Source organism: Balaenoptera borealis (genome assembly GCF_965194805.1).
Source record: "Balaenoptera borealis genome assembly, chromosome: 11".
NCBI lineage: Eukaryota > Metazoa > Chordata > Mammalia > Artiodactyla > Balaenopteridae > Balaenoptera > Balaenoptera borealis.
Genome location: NC_138868.1, coordinates 13,903,452 through 13,923,028, shown reverse-complemented (window position 1 = coordinate 13,923,028; position 19,577 = coordinate 13,903,452). Strand labels below are relative to the sequence as shown.

Sequence of the window (19,577 nt, the reverse complement as noted above, 5' to 3'; positions counted from 1 at the left end):
CTCAGCCTGGGCTGAGGAAGGCTGACCCTGGACTCGAAAAAGGCACCTTTGGCCTGAAGCAGTCAGGGAGGTGAGATCATGCCCATCCAACCTCTGGTGTGCTGAAGGCCCCGCTTCCCACCCCTCTGGCCCAGTGGAGCTCACCACGCTTCCTGTGCTCTCGAGAGGCCCCATGGGAGGGGCCTTCCCAGGGCCCCATCAGAGCGCTGCTGTGCTATGAGTTGGTCACTAGAGGGAGCAGCCAAACAGGGCTTTGACACCTAAGCAGAGATTTAGTAGTAAAGGAAAAACCAAGGCCCAGGGTCTCAGCTCCCGGTGCCTCTTAACAGGTGTGGTCCAGAGAGGTGTTTGTTTGTTGTGACTCCGCCAGAGCCTCCCATGGGGCCTGGAGCCCAGGGCTCTGGGCTCTTGGCCAGGAGTGTCTTGGGTCGGGTAGAACTCCAAGAAGCAACCTTGGACCAGCCTTCATGGAACTTCTTTCTATGCCATGGAGAAACCACTCCCTGGGCAGGAAGGACCCTTTTCACTCTATCAGGGCACCTCTGAGAGCTGCTGGCTTCCTCCTCCCAAAAGAAAACTGGTGATGGGATTTGGGCTCCCCACGGGGGAAGGAAGAGCAGAGCAGGGCCCTGGCGCCTACACCTTCCTGGTTCCCAGTGCCTTGTCTAGACAGGATCACTCTCTTCCTGTGCGATATGGGTGTGGATGGGCAGTGGGTTTTTTGCCCACTGGGACCCCAAAGCAGCTGGTACACTTTCACTCCAGGCCTTATGGGCACAGAACCACACTGAGATTAGCACTGCCCCCCATCCGGGCTGCTGTGACCATGGGTCACCAGGACAAAGATGGGAGAGCCTGGGGATTCTGGCTCTTTTGCTAATAATACACTTTCCTCTGTCACAGCTCCTCAGTTTCCTCATTTGAAGGTGGGGAAGACTGAGGTTCCTTCTAGTATTAATGTTTTATGAACTTAGGATCCCACTCTGGTCCTCATTTAATTCATCTGGGAGAAAGAATACCTGCCTTCAGTTGGCTCTCAGAATCAAGTAAATTTTCCTGTGCTTTTTCTGAAAATAAGCATCTTGGACAAGAAGAGTCAGTTCTCTGTGATTGCACTGATCTTTTATTGCCCTTACACACTGAGAAAACACGGCAGGCAGAGAGGCCTGTCCCCAGCCATCATTTCCTGAGCCCGCACACTTTTCGCCCCGAGGATCTGAGGAGCTTCCAGGTGGAGCTCTGACAGGTTAGCCTGTGCGGAGTGCCCCCCATGCCTGCTCATCGTAACTACGCTGCCCTACTGGGGCTCCCCCAGCCCAGCTCCCACACACACACTTGCACACACATCCAGCAGCAGAAGGCGGCTTGTCCAACTTCCTCCCAGGCTCCTGGTACATGGGCTGGCTCCAGTTGCACCTGTGACACAGGCTCCCTTGTGAATGAGCTGGACTGAAGCCCTACTAAGAGCCACCTGCACCCCCATTATTTCCTGCTGGCTGCCCTGGACCAAGGGCCAGGGCTCAGCCTTTGATTTGGGCCCTGGGCATCAGGGTGATGTGGAGTACGTACCCGGCCATCCCCAGGGAGCCAGCCTGGTCACTGAGGCACTGCAGGAGAGAAGGAGGCCACGCCATGCATGTGTTGAACCGCACAGCACTACATGTTTCCCCCGCCCCCAGCCTTCGGGAAGGCTCAGGCAAGCAGCTCTGGCAACAGAGTTCAGAAGCCAACACCATCTGGACATGACAGGGTCATTGCTCTTTCAGCCAGAGCAGCTGCTTGGGCCAGGACAGCAAAGCGAAAGCCCAGAGTCCCAGCTGGCACCTGGCCTTTGCCACCACCCCAGGCCCTAGCCCAGCGGGTTCCTCACCTCGCACTTCCAGGCGGCACTCACACTGTGCCTCGCCTTGCAAGTTGGTGGCCCTGCAGACATAGACGCCCCTGTCGAAGAGGCAAGGTTTTCTAATCTCCAGGGTCAACACTCCCTGCTTGCTGAACATGCGGAAGCGGGCGTCTTTGCCCAGGTCCAGGCCATTCTTGAACCAGGAAATTTTGGGCTGTAGATGGGAAGGAGGGAGATCTCTCAGGTTGAGAGAGGACCTGGCAGGAACCTAGGGAGACGAGGCATTTGGGTTTCTACTCTGGGGATCCCACTGGAGTCCCAAACTATGCCCAGGGCCGAGTATGAGCAGGGAGCCAATGAGGAATGCCAAGGCCCTGTTCAGGGAGGGCCCTGATACCCAAAAGTGGGGACAGGCTTGGGGGAGGACTGCTTGAGGCGGGGGCCTACGAGCCAGGCCTCCTGGGTCGGCCTGGACCAGGGCCCAGAGCGCCCTACCTTGGGGCTACCCCGGACAGCACAGCAGAGGGTAGCGTTGTAGCCGGCAATGACCGAACGGTTCACCAGGGGGCGGGTGAAGCTTGGGGCCTCAGAGAAGTCCAGGGCCTTGTAGTTGGGTGACTCATACATGATGCCTGTCGGTGACAGAACTTGGTACCAAGAGGGCCACACCTAGCCAGGCTCGCCCCTCTGCTCCAGCCCCTGCCCGCGGGGGGTGGGAGTGAAGGTACAGCACCTGGTCGAGGGATAAAGACAGGCTCCTTGGTGGTGGCGGCTCTGTCACTGGGCCCCACCATGTTGTGGCTGAAGACCCGGAAGTAGTAGCCATTGCCGATGATGAGGTCTGACACCACACAGTAGGTGCGGCGGTAATGCTCCAGGACAGTGAACCACTCCTGGGGTGGGGAGGAAAGGTAGGGGGGGGTCTCTGGGGCAGGCCCTACTTCCTGCCAGGGGCCTCTCTTGGGTACTCCTGGTGTCAGCACCTTCCCTGCGGAGGGAACCAGTCTATTGGGGAGGGGCAGCCGGGGCCCAGGTGTGCCTGGACCCAGAGAGGGTGCGTGCGGGGGGCCCAGGCCCCCGGGCTCACCATGCTCTTCTTGTCAGCTTTCTGAACCGTGTAGCCCCAGAGCTCTGTGTTGCCGTCATCTTGGGGTGGCTTCCACTCCAGAGCCACATTGAAACCCCATGCCTCAATGACCCGGATATCCTGGGGAGGACTTGGCTTGTCTGCAGGAGACAGACCCAGTGGGAAGCCCAAACCTCCTGACATCACCTGAGTGTGAGTAGGGGACGCCAGGCTCCAGGGGCCCCCTCGCCCCTGCCAGGACCTGGCCTGCCATCTTCTGCAGGGGCCCTGGGCATCCCAGAGTAGGGGCCCCAGGCCTGGAAGACGAGAAGCTCCAGGTTGAGCCCTGGGCCCTGGCAGCCCAGCTCAGGGACTGAAAATGCTCGGACTCAGAGGGAAGCCCCAACGCCACATACCAACGACCTGCAGGACCAGCTCGGCCTTGTCCTCCATGCTCTCGATGCGCAGAGTCACCTGGTAGGTGCCCGAGTGGGCGACGTGCGCGGCCCGGATGAACAGGATGGTGTCCGTGGGGCTGTTGCGGATGCTCACCTCCTCGCCTGCCAGTGGCTGTCCCTCTTTGGTCCAGGTCACCTGAGGCCGGGGCTTGCCCTGTGCGGGAGGACAGCTCACTCCCGAGCCTGGCTCTCCCTACTGGCCACTGCCCCAGCCTCACTGAGACATCTGTCTGCTGGGCACGGACAACACACGGGGGGAAGGGAAAGGGGCCAGCCCTACCTGGAAAGGAATGAGGAGGTTCACGGGCTCTCCGACCTTCTTCTGGATGGTCTGGCGAAGATGTCTGGGTAGCTGGAGCCGTGGCCGCTCTGTGGGTACGAGTGAGGGGCTCGGCGGGGGCCCCCACAGCCGCAGGCCCAAGGAGCGCCACAGCGCCCTCCGCTGGAGGCAGGGCCTGGAGAGCCGCAACTAGGAAACATGCCGCCTGCCGGGCCCTCCTCTCCTTTAGCTCCCCAACCCCAGCCCCAAAGGTTCCCAAAGCTCCTGCTTCCACCCGAGCCTCTCCACACTGCTACAACAGGCAGGGATCAGAGAGAGTGAGGAACTTATCTGAGGTCACACAGCTAGCCAGTCACAGGCCAGGATGCAAACCTAGGCTTTTGGACTCTATGCCCCCTGCTGTTTCCATCCCAGTTTGCTGCCTCTTTCCACTCTGAGAACCAATCCTTAAAGGACTGACTCTTTGTTGGCAAAATAATGGAAAGTGGATCCCACATGGGCCAATCTGACAAGTGACCTCACTGCTCAGTCCTTAACACGTGGACAGTACCTACCTGTTGGAGCTCAGAGACCCACAAAACAGAGCTCGAAGGTGATGGTACAATGACCTACATTTTCCCTGGTCCAGAACTGGGGGTTGACATGGAAAACCAAGAGGGAGGCCCTCTCCGCACATCTGGCCTGTGGCACGGGTATAGGCACCGACCCCTCCTGCCCCTGCCCAGCATTTATCCCCTCCAAGTAGGGTCTCCCTGACTGCCCCCACCTCCACTGGACCCCAAGGGCCAGGGTGCCAGTGGCAGGTCTCATCCCTGCACGAGGGGCACTCACGCAGTATCTCCTGCACCGTCACAGGCTCCTTGGTGGTGACAGGGGCTCCAGGCCCCGCCACGTTGTGAGCCCGCACGCGGAAGAGCAGCCGAGCCCCCGTGGGCAGGTCCTTCACCAGCAACGATGTGTGCTCGCTCAGCCCCGGGAGCGCAGCCACCCACTCCGAGCCTGGGGGCGGGGGTGGGGATGAGGAGGCAAGGCCATGGGCAGTGTCCGCATCCTGCCGCCCACATCCCTGGTGGCCGACTGGGGCCTCCACCGCAGACAGGGGCCCTGCAGGGTGACAGGGACCTGGCCTGGCCTGGAGGGCAGTTCAGAGAAGGGTGCTGGGAGGCGGAGGGCCCAGGGCTGGGCTGGAGCACTCACAGCCATCCCGGCAGTACTCCACGCTGTAGCCGTCGAGGCCTCCAGCTCCCATGCGCTCTGGGGGCCTCCACTTGAGGGAGACGGTGGTGTCAGAGACATCCTCCACCGCCAGGTGGCTGGGCTCACTGGGGGGGCCTGGGCAGAGGGAAGGCCAGAGAGGGGTCTGAGCGAGTCTGCACCAGCCAGGGCAGCTGAAGGACCACAATCCAGGGAAATCCTCCCCCTTCGACGGGCTTTCAAGCACGTTGAGAAATATTTCAGCTCCATTAAAAGACATGTCTCTAGGGCTTCCCTGGTGGCGCAGTGGTTGAGAATCCGCCTGCCAATGCAGGGGACACGGGTTCGAGCCCTGGTCTGGGAAGATCCCACATGCCGCCGAGCAACTAGGCCCGTGAGCCACAACTACTGAGCCTGCGCGTCTGGAGCCTGTGCTCCACAACAAGAGAGGCCACGATAGTGAGAGGCCCGCGCACCGCGATGAAGAGTGGCCCCCGCTTGCCGCAACTAGAGAAAGCCCTCGCACAGAAACGAAGACCCAACACAGCCATAAATTAAATAAATAAATAAAAATTAAAAAAATAAACAAACAGGAGCTGTTGTTTAAAAAAAAAAAAAAAAAAAAAGACATGTCTCTAGATAGGCTTACAAACAAACACACACCCAAGCAGCATCAGCGATTACAGAAGAGATCTAAAAAGGAAGACACCCAAAAACAACACCAACATGCTTAGAAAGAGCCACTTTTGTCAGATGGTGTAGGAAATTCTATAAATGTAATTTAAGAAAAAACTGGCCTTAAACATGGAAATTTCCTGACCCCGTATGAGTAACTGAGTTGACTAAGAGCTGAGAAAACCAGAAGTCAGCTCCTAAAGAGAGGCCTGGCCCCTTCTCCCCAGAGGCACCCTCTTCCTGCCATCTCACCAAACTGTGCCCCCCTCCCTGTGTCTGCCCCACCACAGACAGCCACCCTCCTCCCCCCGAGACTCACATGCCCCAACAGGGACAGGTGTCCTCGAGAGTGCCACACCCTCGGTGTCTGTTCTACCTTCTCAACCTCCATTATACAGATGTGGAAACTGAGGCACAGGGGAAGACGATGACTCCAGATACCCCTCCTGGGGATGAAAGAGCTGGCTCTCCAAACCCCATCTCTGATTCCTGGTCCAGGGCCCTTTCCGAGGGACCCAACTGCCCTTACCCTCTTCCCTGGTTAACAAATGCTGGCTGAAGGGACTGGGGAACAGGGAACAATGAAGATTTACTGAGCTGCTGTATGCCAGATGCTCCACCTGCATGATCTCATTTCATCCTAACAATTCTATGAAGTAGATATTGTCATTATCCCCATTTTATAGATGTGGAAAGTGAGGCTGGAGAGGTGTCTCAGCTCCACCCCCTGCCAGCTGGTGACCTCGAGAAAGTCATCTAACTTCTCAGAGCCTCACTTTCTTCACCTGTGAAATGAAGGTGATTAAAGGAGACCACGGGTGTAAGCGCCACCCACAGAGTAGCTGCTATTACTGGGGCCCCTGAACGGGAGGGCGTGGGGCGGGGCAGGCAGGGCAGGCTCACCAACAGGCATGAACGGCTGGGAGGCAGGGCTAGGCCTGGACATGCCCACTGCGTTGACGGCATAGACCCGCATCTCGTAGACCACGCCCTCGATCATGCACCGCGCTTCGTGACTCAGCTCCCGCAGCAGGTCGAAGTTCAGCCGCATCCACCGGTAGCTCTTCTTCTTCTTGCGCTCCAGGATGTAGCCTGGCGAGGGGAGGTGGGAGCTCTGGTCTAGGGCGCAGGCACCCCCGCACCCCCTGCCCTGGGCTATGTCCCCTGTGCCCTCGGCTCACCTAGGACTGGCTGCCCACCGTCGTAGGCAGGGGGCTCCCACCGCACCGTGCAGGAGTCCTCGCCCACGTTGCTGATCTCTGGGGCCGCTGGAGCATCCGGCACATCTGGGGGGAGGGTACCCACATCAGCCCTGCCCGGCCGAGGCCAACGTTGCCCATCCCCACACCACCCCAACCAACAGGCTTCCCCCACTGCCCCCAGAGCCTAAAACGATCTTTCCAGAGTGCAGTTCTGATCACATCACCAGCCTGCAAACAACCTGTTATGGCTCCCCGCTGCCCATATTCACCGGTCCCAGTCCCAACCCTCTCTATGGATCTAAGGATGTGGCCCACAGTGTTTGTTTAGAGACTAAATGAGTGCATGGATGGGTCCTCCCTGGTCGCTCCTGTGGCTTCCCCACCTGGGCCCCTGCCTCACCGATGACCTTGACTGTGAGGTTGACCTGGTCCTCGCCCACGGGGTTCTTCACCGTGACAACATAGACGCCCTCGTCTTCCTTCTCTGCTCCCTCAACGGTGAAGATGCTGCGGTCCTTGGTGGTCTCCACTCGGACCCGGCCCTCGGTCTCACACAGCAGCTGGCGGGGGAGGAGGAGTTGGGGGGAAGGACCCACGTCAGAACCAGGGGCTTCTGCAGCCTCTGCAACAGCTGACAGCCCTGAGATGGGAGCGGAGCTCAGTGCTGGGTCTGCTGGAGAGACACAGCCTGTGTGGAAACTGCACCCATGTGAGCATCTAATCCAAGACCCTTTCCTTACCACCTGCCATGGGCACGACACCAGGGCAAGGGTCACAGGTTCTAGCTCTAGCTCTGTCATGGAAGTTTAGACAATCGCCTGTCTGCTCCATGCCTCAGTTTTCCTATCTGCTGAATGGGAATAACATGACCTCACAGAGCTACTGTGAGGATCCTGAAAGACCTCAGCTGGGTAGAGGAACCAGCAGTGAGTTGGGGACGAGAAGCTGACCTGATTGGTGCCCCTGCAGCTACTCCTACTGAAGAGTGCCAGGGAACCCACTCCCTTGCTGGGAAGAAGCACAAAGTCAAGGCCAGCTCAGGAAGACAAGAGCCAGGGAGCGCCCCCAGTCAGGAGGACTTCCTGGCAATGTTGAAGGTGTGAACGTGTGTCTGTCTGGGGCGTGAGGGCCCCGTGGAGACCCTACCAGGGGCAGAAGCACAACTCCTGCCAGATGTGGCACCTTCACAGAGACCTCACCTGAGGGTGGATGCCACATGGGCAGAAAATGACTGAGGGCAAATGAGCCACCTTCAGCCTCACTCACCTTCTTGTCAAATACCCACTCATCACTGGCACCTGAATCCCCTGATGCATCGAGGGCTGGCCCTGCTGGGACCTTATTCCCCTGGGAACAGAGCAGGAAGGAAGGAAGGAAGGAAGGAGTGAGGGGAAAGAGGGTCTGGCTCAGCCTGGAGGGAACCCCTGCCAAGCAGCCCCTACCCCTGTCTCTCCTTTGCCCACCTCCCTGACCTCTCAGCCAGCTGAGCCTCTGTGCTCCTAGTCAGTGGCCAGGGCGTGTACATGTGGGGTGGGAAGCAGGTCCCAGCATACATTAGTCCCGTGCACCCATTTTACAGGTGGGGAAGTGGGGGAGGGATCCACAGTACCTTTGTGATGGTCTTCTGCCAAATCACAGTAGGAGCAGGGTCCCCGGAGATAGGGACGTCCAGGCGTAGCTTGTTCCCGGCCACCACCACGATGGTATCTGGCACGCGACCTGGGCAGTCCAGGTGGATCTTGGGAGGTTCTGGCAGGGAGATGGCACAGGTCAGCGAAAGAGGAAGGGGCCTAAGGCCTATGAAAGAGGGGAAAGCTAGAAGGAGCACACGCCCCTGGTTGTTTTGTTTTTAATTTATTCTACTGAGGTATAGTTTGCACACACTAAAATGCCAAGACTTGAGCATACAGCTTGATGAGTTTTGACAAATGTATACACCCTGTGTACATGTATACACCACCCAGTCAAGACCCAAAACATTTCCATCTCCCCAGGAAGTTTCCAGGGAGGTTCATAACATCAGGTCACCTAGTGTAGCATTTCTCAACTTGTGTTTGGGGGAACACTAATGTCTTCCTAGAAAAAAAAAAATTTCCATGGACAATTAGGAAACCTTGGGTTAAACAAAGTTAAGCAGGATTTTTTAGAGCCTTTGACATGCTAATGCACCTTCTGAATCAACAAGAGGTTCCCAAACTTATTTCACCATGGAACCCTTGTAAAATGGAGTATCATATTAAGTGAACTCTGTTTGGAAAGCCCTGACCTACAGCATGCCTCAGCCTGGACTATTCTCCTGAAATTAGGATCCTACACAGTTTAATCTAAAAGCAGGAAAGGTACTTCTAAGAGCAGAAAAGATTTAATAATAAAATCTCACCTCTGTGATGTCATTTGAAAGCTCACACACACCATGTCAGATCATTGTTCCTACCATCCCATAGGGGAGCCACTTCAGGATCCCCATTTTAGAGGTGAGGAAACTGAGGCTCAGAGAGACTGCAGTTGGCCCGTGGTTGTGAGTGGCAGAGCTGGGGCTGGGCCTCAGGGTCCCCACTCCCGGTTCCTTTCTTCCCTCTGCTTGTGAGTGGAAGGGAGACACGGGCAGGGCGTGGGAGGCAGCACGCAGGGGCCCAAGACTCACCCTGCCTAGGCACGAAGTCAATCTTGACCTCTGCAAGAGATGCAAGAGCAAGTCGCACCAGGGTGAAGGCAGGGCCCACAGCAGCAGGGCCCAGCGGCAGGGGCCCCCATGCCCCTCAGCACCCGCTCACCCATGAAGTGGAGCTTGGCAGACAGGTTACAGGCAAAGCCTTCTGGCACAAAGCTGTAGTCCGCCTCGTCTGCGGGCGTGACGTCGTCCACGGTCAGTCTGTGCACCCTGCAGGGCAGTGATGGCTCAAGGCACCCTGCTGCGCCACGCACTCCTGGCCTCACCGGACACCCCAGCCAGGGCTCCAGGGGGCCCTCCTCCCACCCTAGTTCAGTGGTGTTCTAAAATGCTCTCTTCCTCTATGTTTGAATTTTTCAGTTCCCTTGCATACTTTCAGAGGCAAGCAGTGTAGACGTGTCCCCTCGGCTGGGCCACTGGAGACTGGGCAGGGGCTGGTCTCATTAATCTCCGTGAACTTGGGCCCAGATGCTCGGGGCATGAGTAAGAGAGTGGGAGAGAGTGAGGGCCCCTGGCCAGAGCCGTCCTCCGAGGCCTCCTACTCTGCCCCGGTCACGAGTTGGGGAAGGGGGAGGGGGAGGGGGGCTCCCCTCTGTCTGTATCTCTCACTGCTTCGTCTTTGTCTCTGTCTCCCTCCTTCTCTGTCTCTAATGGACTCTTCTTCTCTGTATGCGTCTGCCTCTCCATACTTCTGTCTCTCTCTGTATCTTTCTATTTGTCTCTGTCCTGATTCTGTGTATCTGTCTCTCTGTTCATCTGTTTCTCCCTCTGTCTCTCAATCTCAGTCTGACTTTGTCTCTAGTTCAGTCTCGGTCCTGTCTCTGTCTGTCTCTTTCTGTTTATCTCCATCCATCTGTCTGTCTTTGTCACCCATCTTTTTCTCTGTGTCTCTATCTCAGTCTCTCTCTCTCTGTGTGTATGTATCTCTCCCTCTATGTCAGTCTCTGTTTCTCTCTGTCTCTCCGTGTGTCTGTCTCTGGCACACGCTGCACACTCACCGCCCGATGTGGGACACCTTTATGCGGCTGTCAGGCACCAGCTCCTTCCCGTTCTTCAGCCACACGCCCCGCACGTTCTCATCCGACACCTCACACTTGAACACGGCCTGGTCCTTTGAGCCTACCGTCAAGTCCGCGATGCTCTGGTACACCTCCAGCTTTTTCTCTGGGGGGCATAGGGCAGAGCCAGTGAGCTGGGGAGGGTGTGTGTGGGCGTGAACCCCTGCGGAGATCCCTCGGGCTTGTGAAAACACATGAGTGCAATGCATGTGTGCCTGTGACGGTGCCGTGGACAAAAGGAATCTCATGTGTGCCGGGGTGGGTGACACTAACCAGGCCCATGTGAACCTCCACATACCCTCCAGGTGGTCACCTCAGCATCCCCATTTTATGGATGAGAAAGGTGAGGCCTGAGGTGTCAAAGTGACTTGTCCAAGGCCATGCAGGCCTCGATCCCGGGTTTGCCCAATTCCCCTACACGGCTGGGGGGCCAGTGCTGAGGGGGCCTCCCAGGGCCTCACCCTGAACGATGAGTTCAGCCAGAGCCTGGCCCCCACTCGTGCGCAGCGCGTAGTGCCCAGCGTCCTCCAGCGTTGCCTCGTTGATGATCAGGTGGTGTCTCTGGCCGTCCTTCTTGAACCGGTATTTGAAGGTCTCCTCCCGGGTCAGTTCCACCCCGTCCTTCAGCCTGGCCAGAGGGTGGGCAGTAGGTGCCAGGGCCTCCTCTGGGGATGCCCCCGGGTCCCTGGCCCCGCCCCGAGCCCCCCGCCTCTGGCACTCACCATTTGACCTGGGCCCCCTCCTCAGACACTTCACACTCAAACTCCACTCGCTGTCCCACCATCACCAGCTGGTCCTCCAGGGGACATGTGATCAGCACGGGGGGCTCTGTCAAGCAGAGAGAGCATGATGGATGGGCCGTTCTGCGGCCCCCCTCCCCTCTCAGGGTCTCAGGGCGCCAGGCCCACCTTTGACAAAGAGCTCGGTGCTGCACTTCTCGCTGCCCACCACGCACTGGTAAGCCGCGTCGTCCGCCAGCGAGCACTGGCTGATGGTCAGCGTGCGCTTGGTGCCGACGGACTCGAAGATGTACCTGGGCGGGGCCGGGGTGTGGGCAGGAGAGCCATGGACGTAACTCCTGGGCTCTGGGTGCCCCCTCAAACTGCCGTCGGGACCCCCGTGCCCACACCCCAGGCCTTCCAGGAGCCTTACTTGCTGTGGAGCAGAAGGGGCCATTGGAGCGTCCCCGATGGGAGGCGCGAGACCGAGAGAAAACGAGCAGGGAACAGAGCCGGGAAGAAACAGAAAGGTGGGGAGTTAAACCCAGACAGAGAGAGAGAAATGGCGGGAGACAGAGAGACAGGGATCCAGAGCTGGCCAGAGAGCATGGGTGGAGGGAGAGGCAGGGAGAGCACGGCTGGGGAGCAGCCCCCCCAGGGCCCCTCCTCACCCTGCAGTGTCCCCGGGTCCCACTCCCACCCGCACCTGCCGCTCATCTGGATCTCCTGTCCGTTCTTAAGCCACTTGACCTCGGCGTCGGGGTCGGCCAGCTCCACGGTCAGCCGGATCTTGTGGCCCTTGCTCACCTGGTAGGCCGGCTGCAGCTTCTTCTGAAAGGCTGAGCGCTTCCACCCCTCAGCCCCCTGCTCCCGGGGCTGGCCCAGCGAGGAGGGCGAGGTCCTGCCTCTCTCCTCCTCCTGCCTCCCCACGTCTCTCTCTGTGCCTCCGCCTCTGCTGTGACTCTGTCCCTTTACCCCTGTCTGTCACCTCCTTGTCTCTCTGTCTTTGTCGTCCTCTCTTCCTTGGGGTCCTCTTCACCTGCTCAGCTCAGGGATAGGGTCTGGGGCTCTCCAGAAAGACAGAAGCTTGGCAGGAGAATGGGTGATGGGACAAATGGGTCTTCTTCTCCTCTCCACTCTGTTTTACCAACAACCCCCGGTTTTATGCCCTCCTACCAGGTGCCTCCGCTGTCCCAGCTCAGTTTCCTGGGCTCCTTGTCAACCCCTTGATGGGGAAGGGCTGGCCTGAGCCCTCTCCTCGGACCCGCCTGGGGGCGAGCGGCGCTAACCTGCACCCACCTGTTCTGTTTGCCTGTGAGGAAGATTATCCAGGCTCTTCTCTTCGCGGGTTGGGGGTCTCTGGGCTAAACTGGCTTCTTCCCCTTTTTTGGGTGTGGGGAGAATTAAGCAGGCTTTTTTTCCCCAAGCCGGCTAGGGGAGGAAGAGGCCGCCTGGCTTTGGCTGGGGGAGGAGGGCTGGCCTGGGCTCCGTCCTCTGCCTGTGGCGTCTCTGGGCTAACTTGGCCCTTTTCTTTTTCTGTGCGGCAAGGTGCCAGCCTGGGCACTCCTGCTTTTTCCCCCACACGAGAGGGGATTCACCTGGACTCTCCTTCCCTGAGTGTCTCTGGGCCAAGCTGGACGCAGCTCTTTTCCTGTGGGTATGTGCGCGTGCGCGTGCGTGTGCGTGCACGTGCGTGCGTCTGCGCAGGCGCTCACCTCGCCCTCTCCTCTCCCTGGCAGGCGTGTCTCACCTGTGCTCTTCTTCTCCTCCCGCCTCATGCCCTTGAGCCGCTTGAGCATGCCTCGCAGGTCGGTGATGCCGTGCTGGAAGGCGATGCGCTCGTACTCTGACGGGGATGCCTGCCGCAGAATCTCCCACACATCCTCCTCCGCGGGTCCCTCCAGCCTCGAGTCCCTGTGTCACGCGGTCCACGTGGCGAGGCTTCAGGGCAGGCCCCATGGCCAAGACAAAACTGCAGCCCCCTCTCCTCCCCTCCCAAGCGGAAGCTGCCCCTGCCCCTCTGCCTCTTCCCTTCTGGTGGGACAGCTCGAGCTAGAATGGGTCCTGGGCCAGTGCTGGGGCTCAAGGGGGCTTAAGGCTTCAGTATGGGGGGGGCTGGGACTGGGAGGTGCTCCTGGCTGAAGTAGGGGTGACAGGTGCAGAGCTTCATGGGGCACTCACCGCGGGGTCCGGAAGCTGCTGCTCCAGGTGGGGAAGAAAAGCAGTGGACACATTAGAGGTGTAACAGAGAAGAACAAACCTGACTCCATATTGGATCTATTCCTTTAGCTCTAACCCTTGTGCTGTGTTGCCTGTGCTTGGTCATGCTGGCTCTGCATCTTTGTAAAAGAATGTTGCCTATGGCTCAAACTATATATGATAGCCCATTCTCAAGGCTTTGCCTCCCAGGCTTGACCTTTAAAGGTATATAGCACTTTTCATTTGTATAGAGATAAAAAATTACAGAACAGAAAATAACATTTGTCTTGTTGGAGGTTTACAGGAACGTTGTGACCAGACCTAACACGGCCGGCTGCAAGAACAAAGGATTCCACCAAGAAGTCTGCAATAACTAGCCACACCCTCTCTCCTTTTAGTAGAAAAGAAGCCTGAATTCTAACTTGGGTGAGGTGGTTCTTTGGGACACTCGCCCACCATCTTCTCGGTTTGCTGGCTTTCCGAATAAAATCGCTATTCCTTGCCCCAACACCTTGTCTCTCGATTTATTGGCCTGTCGTGTGGCAAGCGGTATGAGCTTGGACTTGGTAACGAAGGAACGGGTCATCCCTCCATGGACCGCAGCCCATGGGTCCTCACCTTGACCCTCTTCCCTGCACTTACACCTCTCCGTTTACAGGGCACATGTGGCCTTGTTTATTCCTCCTGAGCTCTGGCATGTGGGTATCAGGAGAACCCGAGGCTCAGAGACTCTCTCCAGTCAGTAGGGATCCTCACCCACGTCAGTCTGATCCCCAGCCCTGTCATCTGTCATCCGCCCTGGCGGGGATGGCTACAGGGTCCTGCCAGTGCCCTGCTGCCCCAAAGCACTTGACCCCGATGCTCATTTTCTGGGCTGTAGCAGCATCGGCCATAATGCAGGGTCCAGGAGAGGGAGGGACAGGACACTGAGGACACAACTCAGTTGCACTAGGCTAGGTGGGCAATTCCTGAGGCTTTGGAGCCTTCTCCCAGCTTCTGGGTCCCCAGAGCCTATTGAGATGAGCTATCGCAGACTCAAGTGTAGGATGGTCATGGGAACGGTGTGAGGATGTTAGTTCACAGGATGTAACTTCTGCTGAGCCCTCTGACTCTTCGCAACACCTGGATTGTCCCATTTGACAGACAAGGAAACCAGCTCAGAGAGGTGCAGTGACCTGCTCAGGGCCACACAGCTGGAAAACCACGGTGCCAGAATTTGAAACTGGGCCACGCCACCTGCTCTGGGAGCTGCTACCCAGGGGCTCACCTCTTCCTCAGCAGCGAGCTGAAGTCCAGAGTCCCAGCATCCTCATGGCCATCACTATGGAGAGGAACCCCCATAAGGCCACAGCTGAGCCAACTAGAAGGGGTTTGGGAGCAGGGGGTGGGGTTGTGGTGGGGGGATGGACGTGAGAGGAAGGGACACTGGCTGAACGGCTGCTCCCTGACCATCTCAGACCCCCGGGATCTGTGTACAGGTGGGTAGGAAGGGGTACCTGATTCGCCGACCACCTCCAGCCAGGCTCCTGTGGGGGTTAGACTCAGTTTCTCACCTGCCCAGGGGAGCTTACTCTCTTCCATTCCCATCCTCTTCAGCCTGGCCCTCCACATCACCCCAAGCCCTGACCCCCGTATCACCCCCCCATCCTGGTCCCCCCGACATTACCCCTGGCCCGAACCCCAAGGGGCCTCAGACCCCAGCACCGGCCTCCCCCAGGCCCTGACGAGAGGTGGCCACTCACGTGCGTCGGAAAGCTGATCGGAGGTCCACGTCTCCGGGGCCGATGGCCTCTGAGTTCAAAGAGGGGGATGAGTCAGGGGAGGAGGCTTCAGAGGGGGCCATCCCAGAAGCCCTGCCCTGGGATCTCCTGGTGTTGCAGACCTGCCCATCCATGACCCCTTGACAGTGGGCATCTGCCCCAGGACCCCATCTTCTCAGCCTTTCCCAGCCAGGGTCGAGGTACCAGGGACGTGGGGCAGTTTATCGTTCCCAATACCTTTGAGGTGGTTCATCTCCCGCCCATCTCTCAACTCACCCTTCACCTGTTCACCTGTGCCAGGATCCCAGACACCAAGATGACTAAGACCCCAGATGAGATCTGGGCTCAAGCCCCACCCCAACCCTGGAAGCCTCGATGGGTTTCTTTCAGTATTGGGCATGTGGTCAGTGGTTGCATGGCCAGGGCTCAGCATCCTCCTAAGTATTGGGAAGTGGAGGCAGGTATGGGGACAGGGCCCATGGGGAGCCCAAACCCAGAACTGATGCCAGAGGGCCCCTTACCATGGACGGTGAGGTTGAAGTTGCAGCTGTCAAATTTGTCCTTGGTGGAAACCTCACAGCGGTAGCCACCAGCAAAGGTGGTCTGGGCATCTGTGATGTGCAGCTCAAACAGGTAGACCTGTGGAGGTGAGGTGTCAGGGGAGACTGGAAGCGAGGAGATGAGGCCCTTCACCCCTAAAGGAGACTGTGGGTGGTTAAGGGCCACCGACCTTCTCACCCCTCAGGGCTTAGATTAATCCATACAGTTTTGTATAAATAGAAAAAGGGGCCCCTTCTCAAGATACATTGACTGCCATCTGCTGGTACAGGGTGGTGATAAAATATAAATCAAGGGTGGCTACAAGGCAAATGGCATTCACTTAAGATGAGGCACTTTGGGGAATTCCCTGGTGGTCCAGTGGTTAGGACTCCATGATTTCACTGCAGTGGGCCCAGGTTTGATCCCTGGCTGGGGAACTAAGATCCTGCAATCCACGTGGTTCGGCCAGAAAAAAAAAAAAAAAAAAGAGGCACTTTTGTTCAGTGCACAGCCCACAAAACTGTACATGTCTACCCTGCCCTGCCAGAAGCCCTCGTGCCTGGGCCGGGACTGTGGAAGAGTGGGAGGAGCAAAGGCTGGGAGTCAAAGCACAGGTTCTAGGCCTGGCTCTGAGTGACCTGGGACCAGCAACAATAAGCTCTCAAGCTTTGGTTTCCTTGTCTGTATAGTGAAGAATTGTTATGGTTGATCATTGAGCGTCCCTTGAGCTCTGATACCCATCCATCTGGGGCCTTTACACCCTCACTGTCTGGTGCCCCTTAAGCCTTATTTATGCCGCCTTGAGACTATCATGCCCTCCGAGCCCCCCATGTCCCACAGGTCCCCTGTGCCTCCCCATAACCCTCCTCTGAGCCTCCCATGCTCCCTGTGTGCCCCTGGCCCCCCAACCAGCTTCCCAGGCTCCCCATGACCTTCTTTGCACCTCCTCTGTGCCTCAAGTCTCATGGTGCCCCTTGCCTCTCTGTGCCCCCCATGCCTTCCAGGGGCTCTCCAGGTCCCCTTTCCATGCACCCCCATGACCCCCGTGCCCCGCAGCTCCCACCTTGCTGGTCCGGTCATAGCTGTCATGCAGCTGCAGGTGTTGCCCCACCTTGCTGCTCAGGTCCACCCACTTGCCCTTGAACCACTTGACTACAGGTGGTTTCAGGAGGCTAGCCCCGGCCACGCGGGCTGAGAAGGTGATGCTGCCACCTGCAGGAGAGGGGTGACAATCGGGGAATGCCCTGCTGCCTCCCTCCCCACCTCACCCTGGGTGCAGCAGCCCCGCACTCACCCGCGGTCACCTCGCCATCCTGTGGCCTCATCACAAAGAGGCCGATGGGATCGTCAGGGACACTGGGTCCATCAGGGGCTGCTGAGCTTGACCCTGTGGACAGAGGCCTTTGAGACCTTCCCTGGGACACCCCCATCCACTGACCCAGCCTCCCTGACCCGCTCCTCTCACCTTCAGGAGTCAGGGAGCCTCCTTCCACTACAGTGGCCGAGGCCAGGGCTTCTCCAGGGGCTCCAGGAGCCTCAGCAGGGGCGGCAGCAGGGCCTGGCACAGGCTCTGCCTTCCCTGGAGAGGATCAGATGGGGGGTCGTGGAGCAGTTTCTAACCAGAGACCCCCTCCTCTTGTCCGTGATCCTTCCCGTCTTTGCGGTGTATACAAAGGTTCATTCAGCCTGCCTCTCACCTTCTCCTCACCCTCACCGGCCATCTGTGCCCACATTCCAGGGGGTCGGCCTGAACATCCCTCCTCTCCTTCCCCAGGCTCTGGTCTTGGTCCAGCCCCCCAGGCTGGGCTGGGTCTCCCTCCATGCCCATAAGCTAATGGGGCTTCCCTGCCAGCACACACAGCCCACTGAGTTCCCATCTGCGTGGGCATGTCCAGTGGGAGGGCAGCTTATGTCTTATTCATCTCTGAACTTCCCCCACCTCCGCAACGGCCGTGACACGCCAGGGAGCCACGTGGGGACACTCAGAAAGGTCTTGCTACAGAAAACGGGAAAAGGCCATTGCTGGCTGAGGGCACAGCCGAAGCAAAGGTAAGAAAGTGGGAAAACACCTCCTGCACTCTGGTCGAAGGAGAGGTGGCGGGGCTGCCCCTGCCTCCAGTAGCTCCAACTTCAGGGAAGGCTGCCCAGGGTCTTACCTGCTTCTAAGACCTTGAGGTCAAACTTGACCTTGGAGGAGCCAGCGATGACTGCATAGGACCCCTGGTCGGCAGAGCCCACGTCCCTCACTGTCAGCGTGTGCCGCGTGCCCTCGGCTGCCAGGCCATATTTGTCACTGGCACTGATGTCTCTGCCTGCCCGCTGCCAGCGCACCTTCACTCCTGCACGCTCCGTCTCGGCCTCGAACACGGCAGGGCTGCCTGTGGCCACCTCCACTGACCGTGGCTTCTTGTTGAAGGCGGAAACTGAGGGGCAAATGGAATCTGCAGGGGCCCCTGGCTTGCCCATGCACACCACCCATATAACGCTTCTTATTAAATACGATGACAAGCAGTTTAATGCATCACCTCATTTAATGCTCCAATGGCTCTATGAGGTAGGTGCAGTTATTATGCCCATTTCTCAGATGAGGACTCTGAGGCTCAGAGAGGTTAAGTGACTTACCCAAGATCACATAGCCAGTAGGTAGGAGAGCCAGGCCTGTGGTCCAACCTCCATACAAGAATTTTTGCTAGGTGTGTCCCTGGATACCCCACCCTCTCAGCCTGTGGAAGCCCATCCCCCTTTCACCCCACCAGCTGGGGCCCTTGGCAAGGGACCAGTACTCTGCCTACTTGGACGTGGCTAAATTTGTCCTCTAAGGGCTTCAGGCTATCAGCAACCGAGATAAGACTGGCCTGGGAGGGAGCTGGGGCTGGGGGGATGATCCCTGACATGGACAACCTTGGTAAGGGCACAGGCCAGGACTGGGGCTCTGGGCTGTGACTTTCTCTGCCCTTGGCTGGGGACCAGGGGCCTCTTGACCATCCTCTCCCAGAGCAGAGGGGCTGCAATACCCCACTGCGGGGGTCTTGACTGGTGTGTGGGCCACAAGGGTGCAGGCTCATAAAGCAGACAATCTCAGAGCTGGAAGGAACCAACCTAACCCCTCTTTGTACAGATGGGGAAACTGAGACCCAGAAGGGGAGGGACCTGTCCAAGAGCATTCAGGGAGCCTGGCTCAAGTCAGCCTGGGGTCCTTCCTTCAGCAGCCTTTTCCCAAAAGGCAAGCCCAGGCTTAACCTTGCTGCAGGAGATGGGCATGGAGGCAGGGAAGGGGTCTTCCTGCGTCCTGAGAGCGGGGTGATGGCCCACTTCCCGCCTTGGCTCTCTCCCACTCTGTGCCCCTGACCCTGGTTTACTCTCACTCTCATCAGAAGGATGAGAAGGAGAAACTGAGAATCAAAAAAGGACCCAGGAGGACGGTGCCCCTGTGCTGGGGCTCAGAGGCCTCGTCCTCATCAACCCCCTCAGGAACTCGATCCTAGGCCCGCCCCCAATTGCAGATGTCCCCAGCCCTCCCTGCCCCACGCTCAGCCCCAACCCCAGGCCTGGAGCTACCTGGTTTCTTCCCTGGCTCAGGCATCTTGGGAGAGGTCACACCAGGAACTGAGCAGGCACGGACCACCGAAAGAGAATCTGAGCAGGGATCCGTCCCCCTACTATATAAGGGGCCACCCCCTCCCCAGGCCCTCCTTATCTGCACCCTGCCCAGCCACCTGCTAAATATAGACAAATTCCAGAGATCAAGGGCTCTCCAGGAGAACATGGGACCCCATCGTTCCTGGCTGGCCCTGGCCCCTCCCCCGCCAGCCCAATATGACAGCTTCTGCCCCCCAACCCTCAATGAACCTCAGGAGTACCCCAAGCCCTGTCTGTACGTCCTTGTGACAGGCAAATTGTGCGGTGGGAGCG

At 58.3% G+C, this 19,577-nt stretch overlaps 1 protein-coding gene across 1 annotated transcript; it reads right to left on the bottom strand.

Moving 5' to 3' along the window:
• Positions 1–1,096: 1,096 nt before the first annotated feature.
• Positions 1,097–19,333, bottom strand: MYBPC3 (myosin binding protein C3). Its single transcript, XM_082340275.1, has 33 exons — positions 19,224–19,333; positions 17,822–18,088; positions 17,131–17,244; positions 16,960–17,052; positions 16,729–16,877; positions 15,647–15,764; positions 15,108–15,156; positions 14,862–14,891; positions 14,633–14,686; positions 13,348–13,365; positions 12,917–13,080; positions 11,873–12,005; positions 11,356–11,480; positions 11,170–11,275; positions 10,909–11,075; positions 10,388–10,553; positions 9,493–9,599; positions 9,363–9,392; positions 8,328–8,467; positions 7,985–8,065; positions 7,119–7,278; positions 6,698–6,802; positions 6,420–6,608; positions 4,845–4,979; positions 4,479–4,646; positions 3,648–3,736; positions 3,326–3,521; positions 2,931–3,070; positions 2,577–2,736; positions 2,339–2,475; positions 1,871–2,057; positions 1,570–1,607; positions 1,097–1,416 (listed from the first exon to the last, which is right to left on the bottom strand). The coding sequence occupies exons 1-32, from the start codon at positions 19,246–19,248 to the stop codon at positions 1,597–1,599; spliced, it is 3,813 nt and encodes a 1,270-aa protein (XP_082196401.1). The 5' UTR covers positions 19,249–19,333; the 3' UTR covers positions 1,097–1,416; positions 1,570–1,596.
• Between the last annotated feature and the right edge of the window lie 244 nt (positions 19,334–19,577).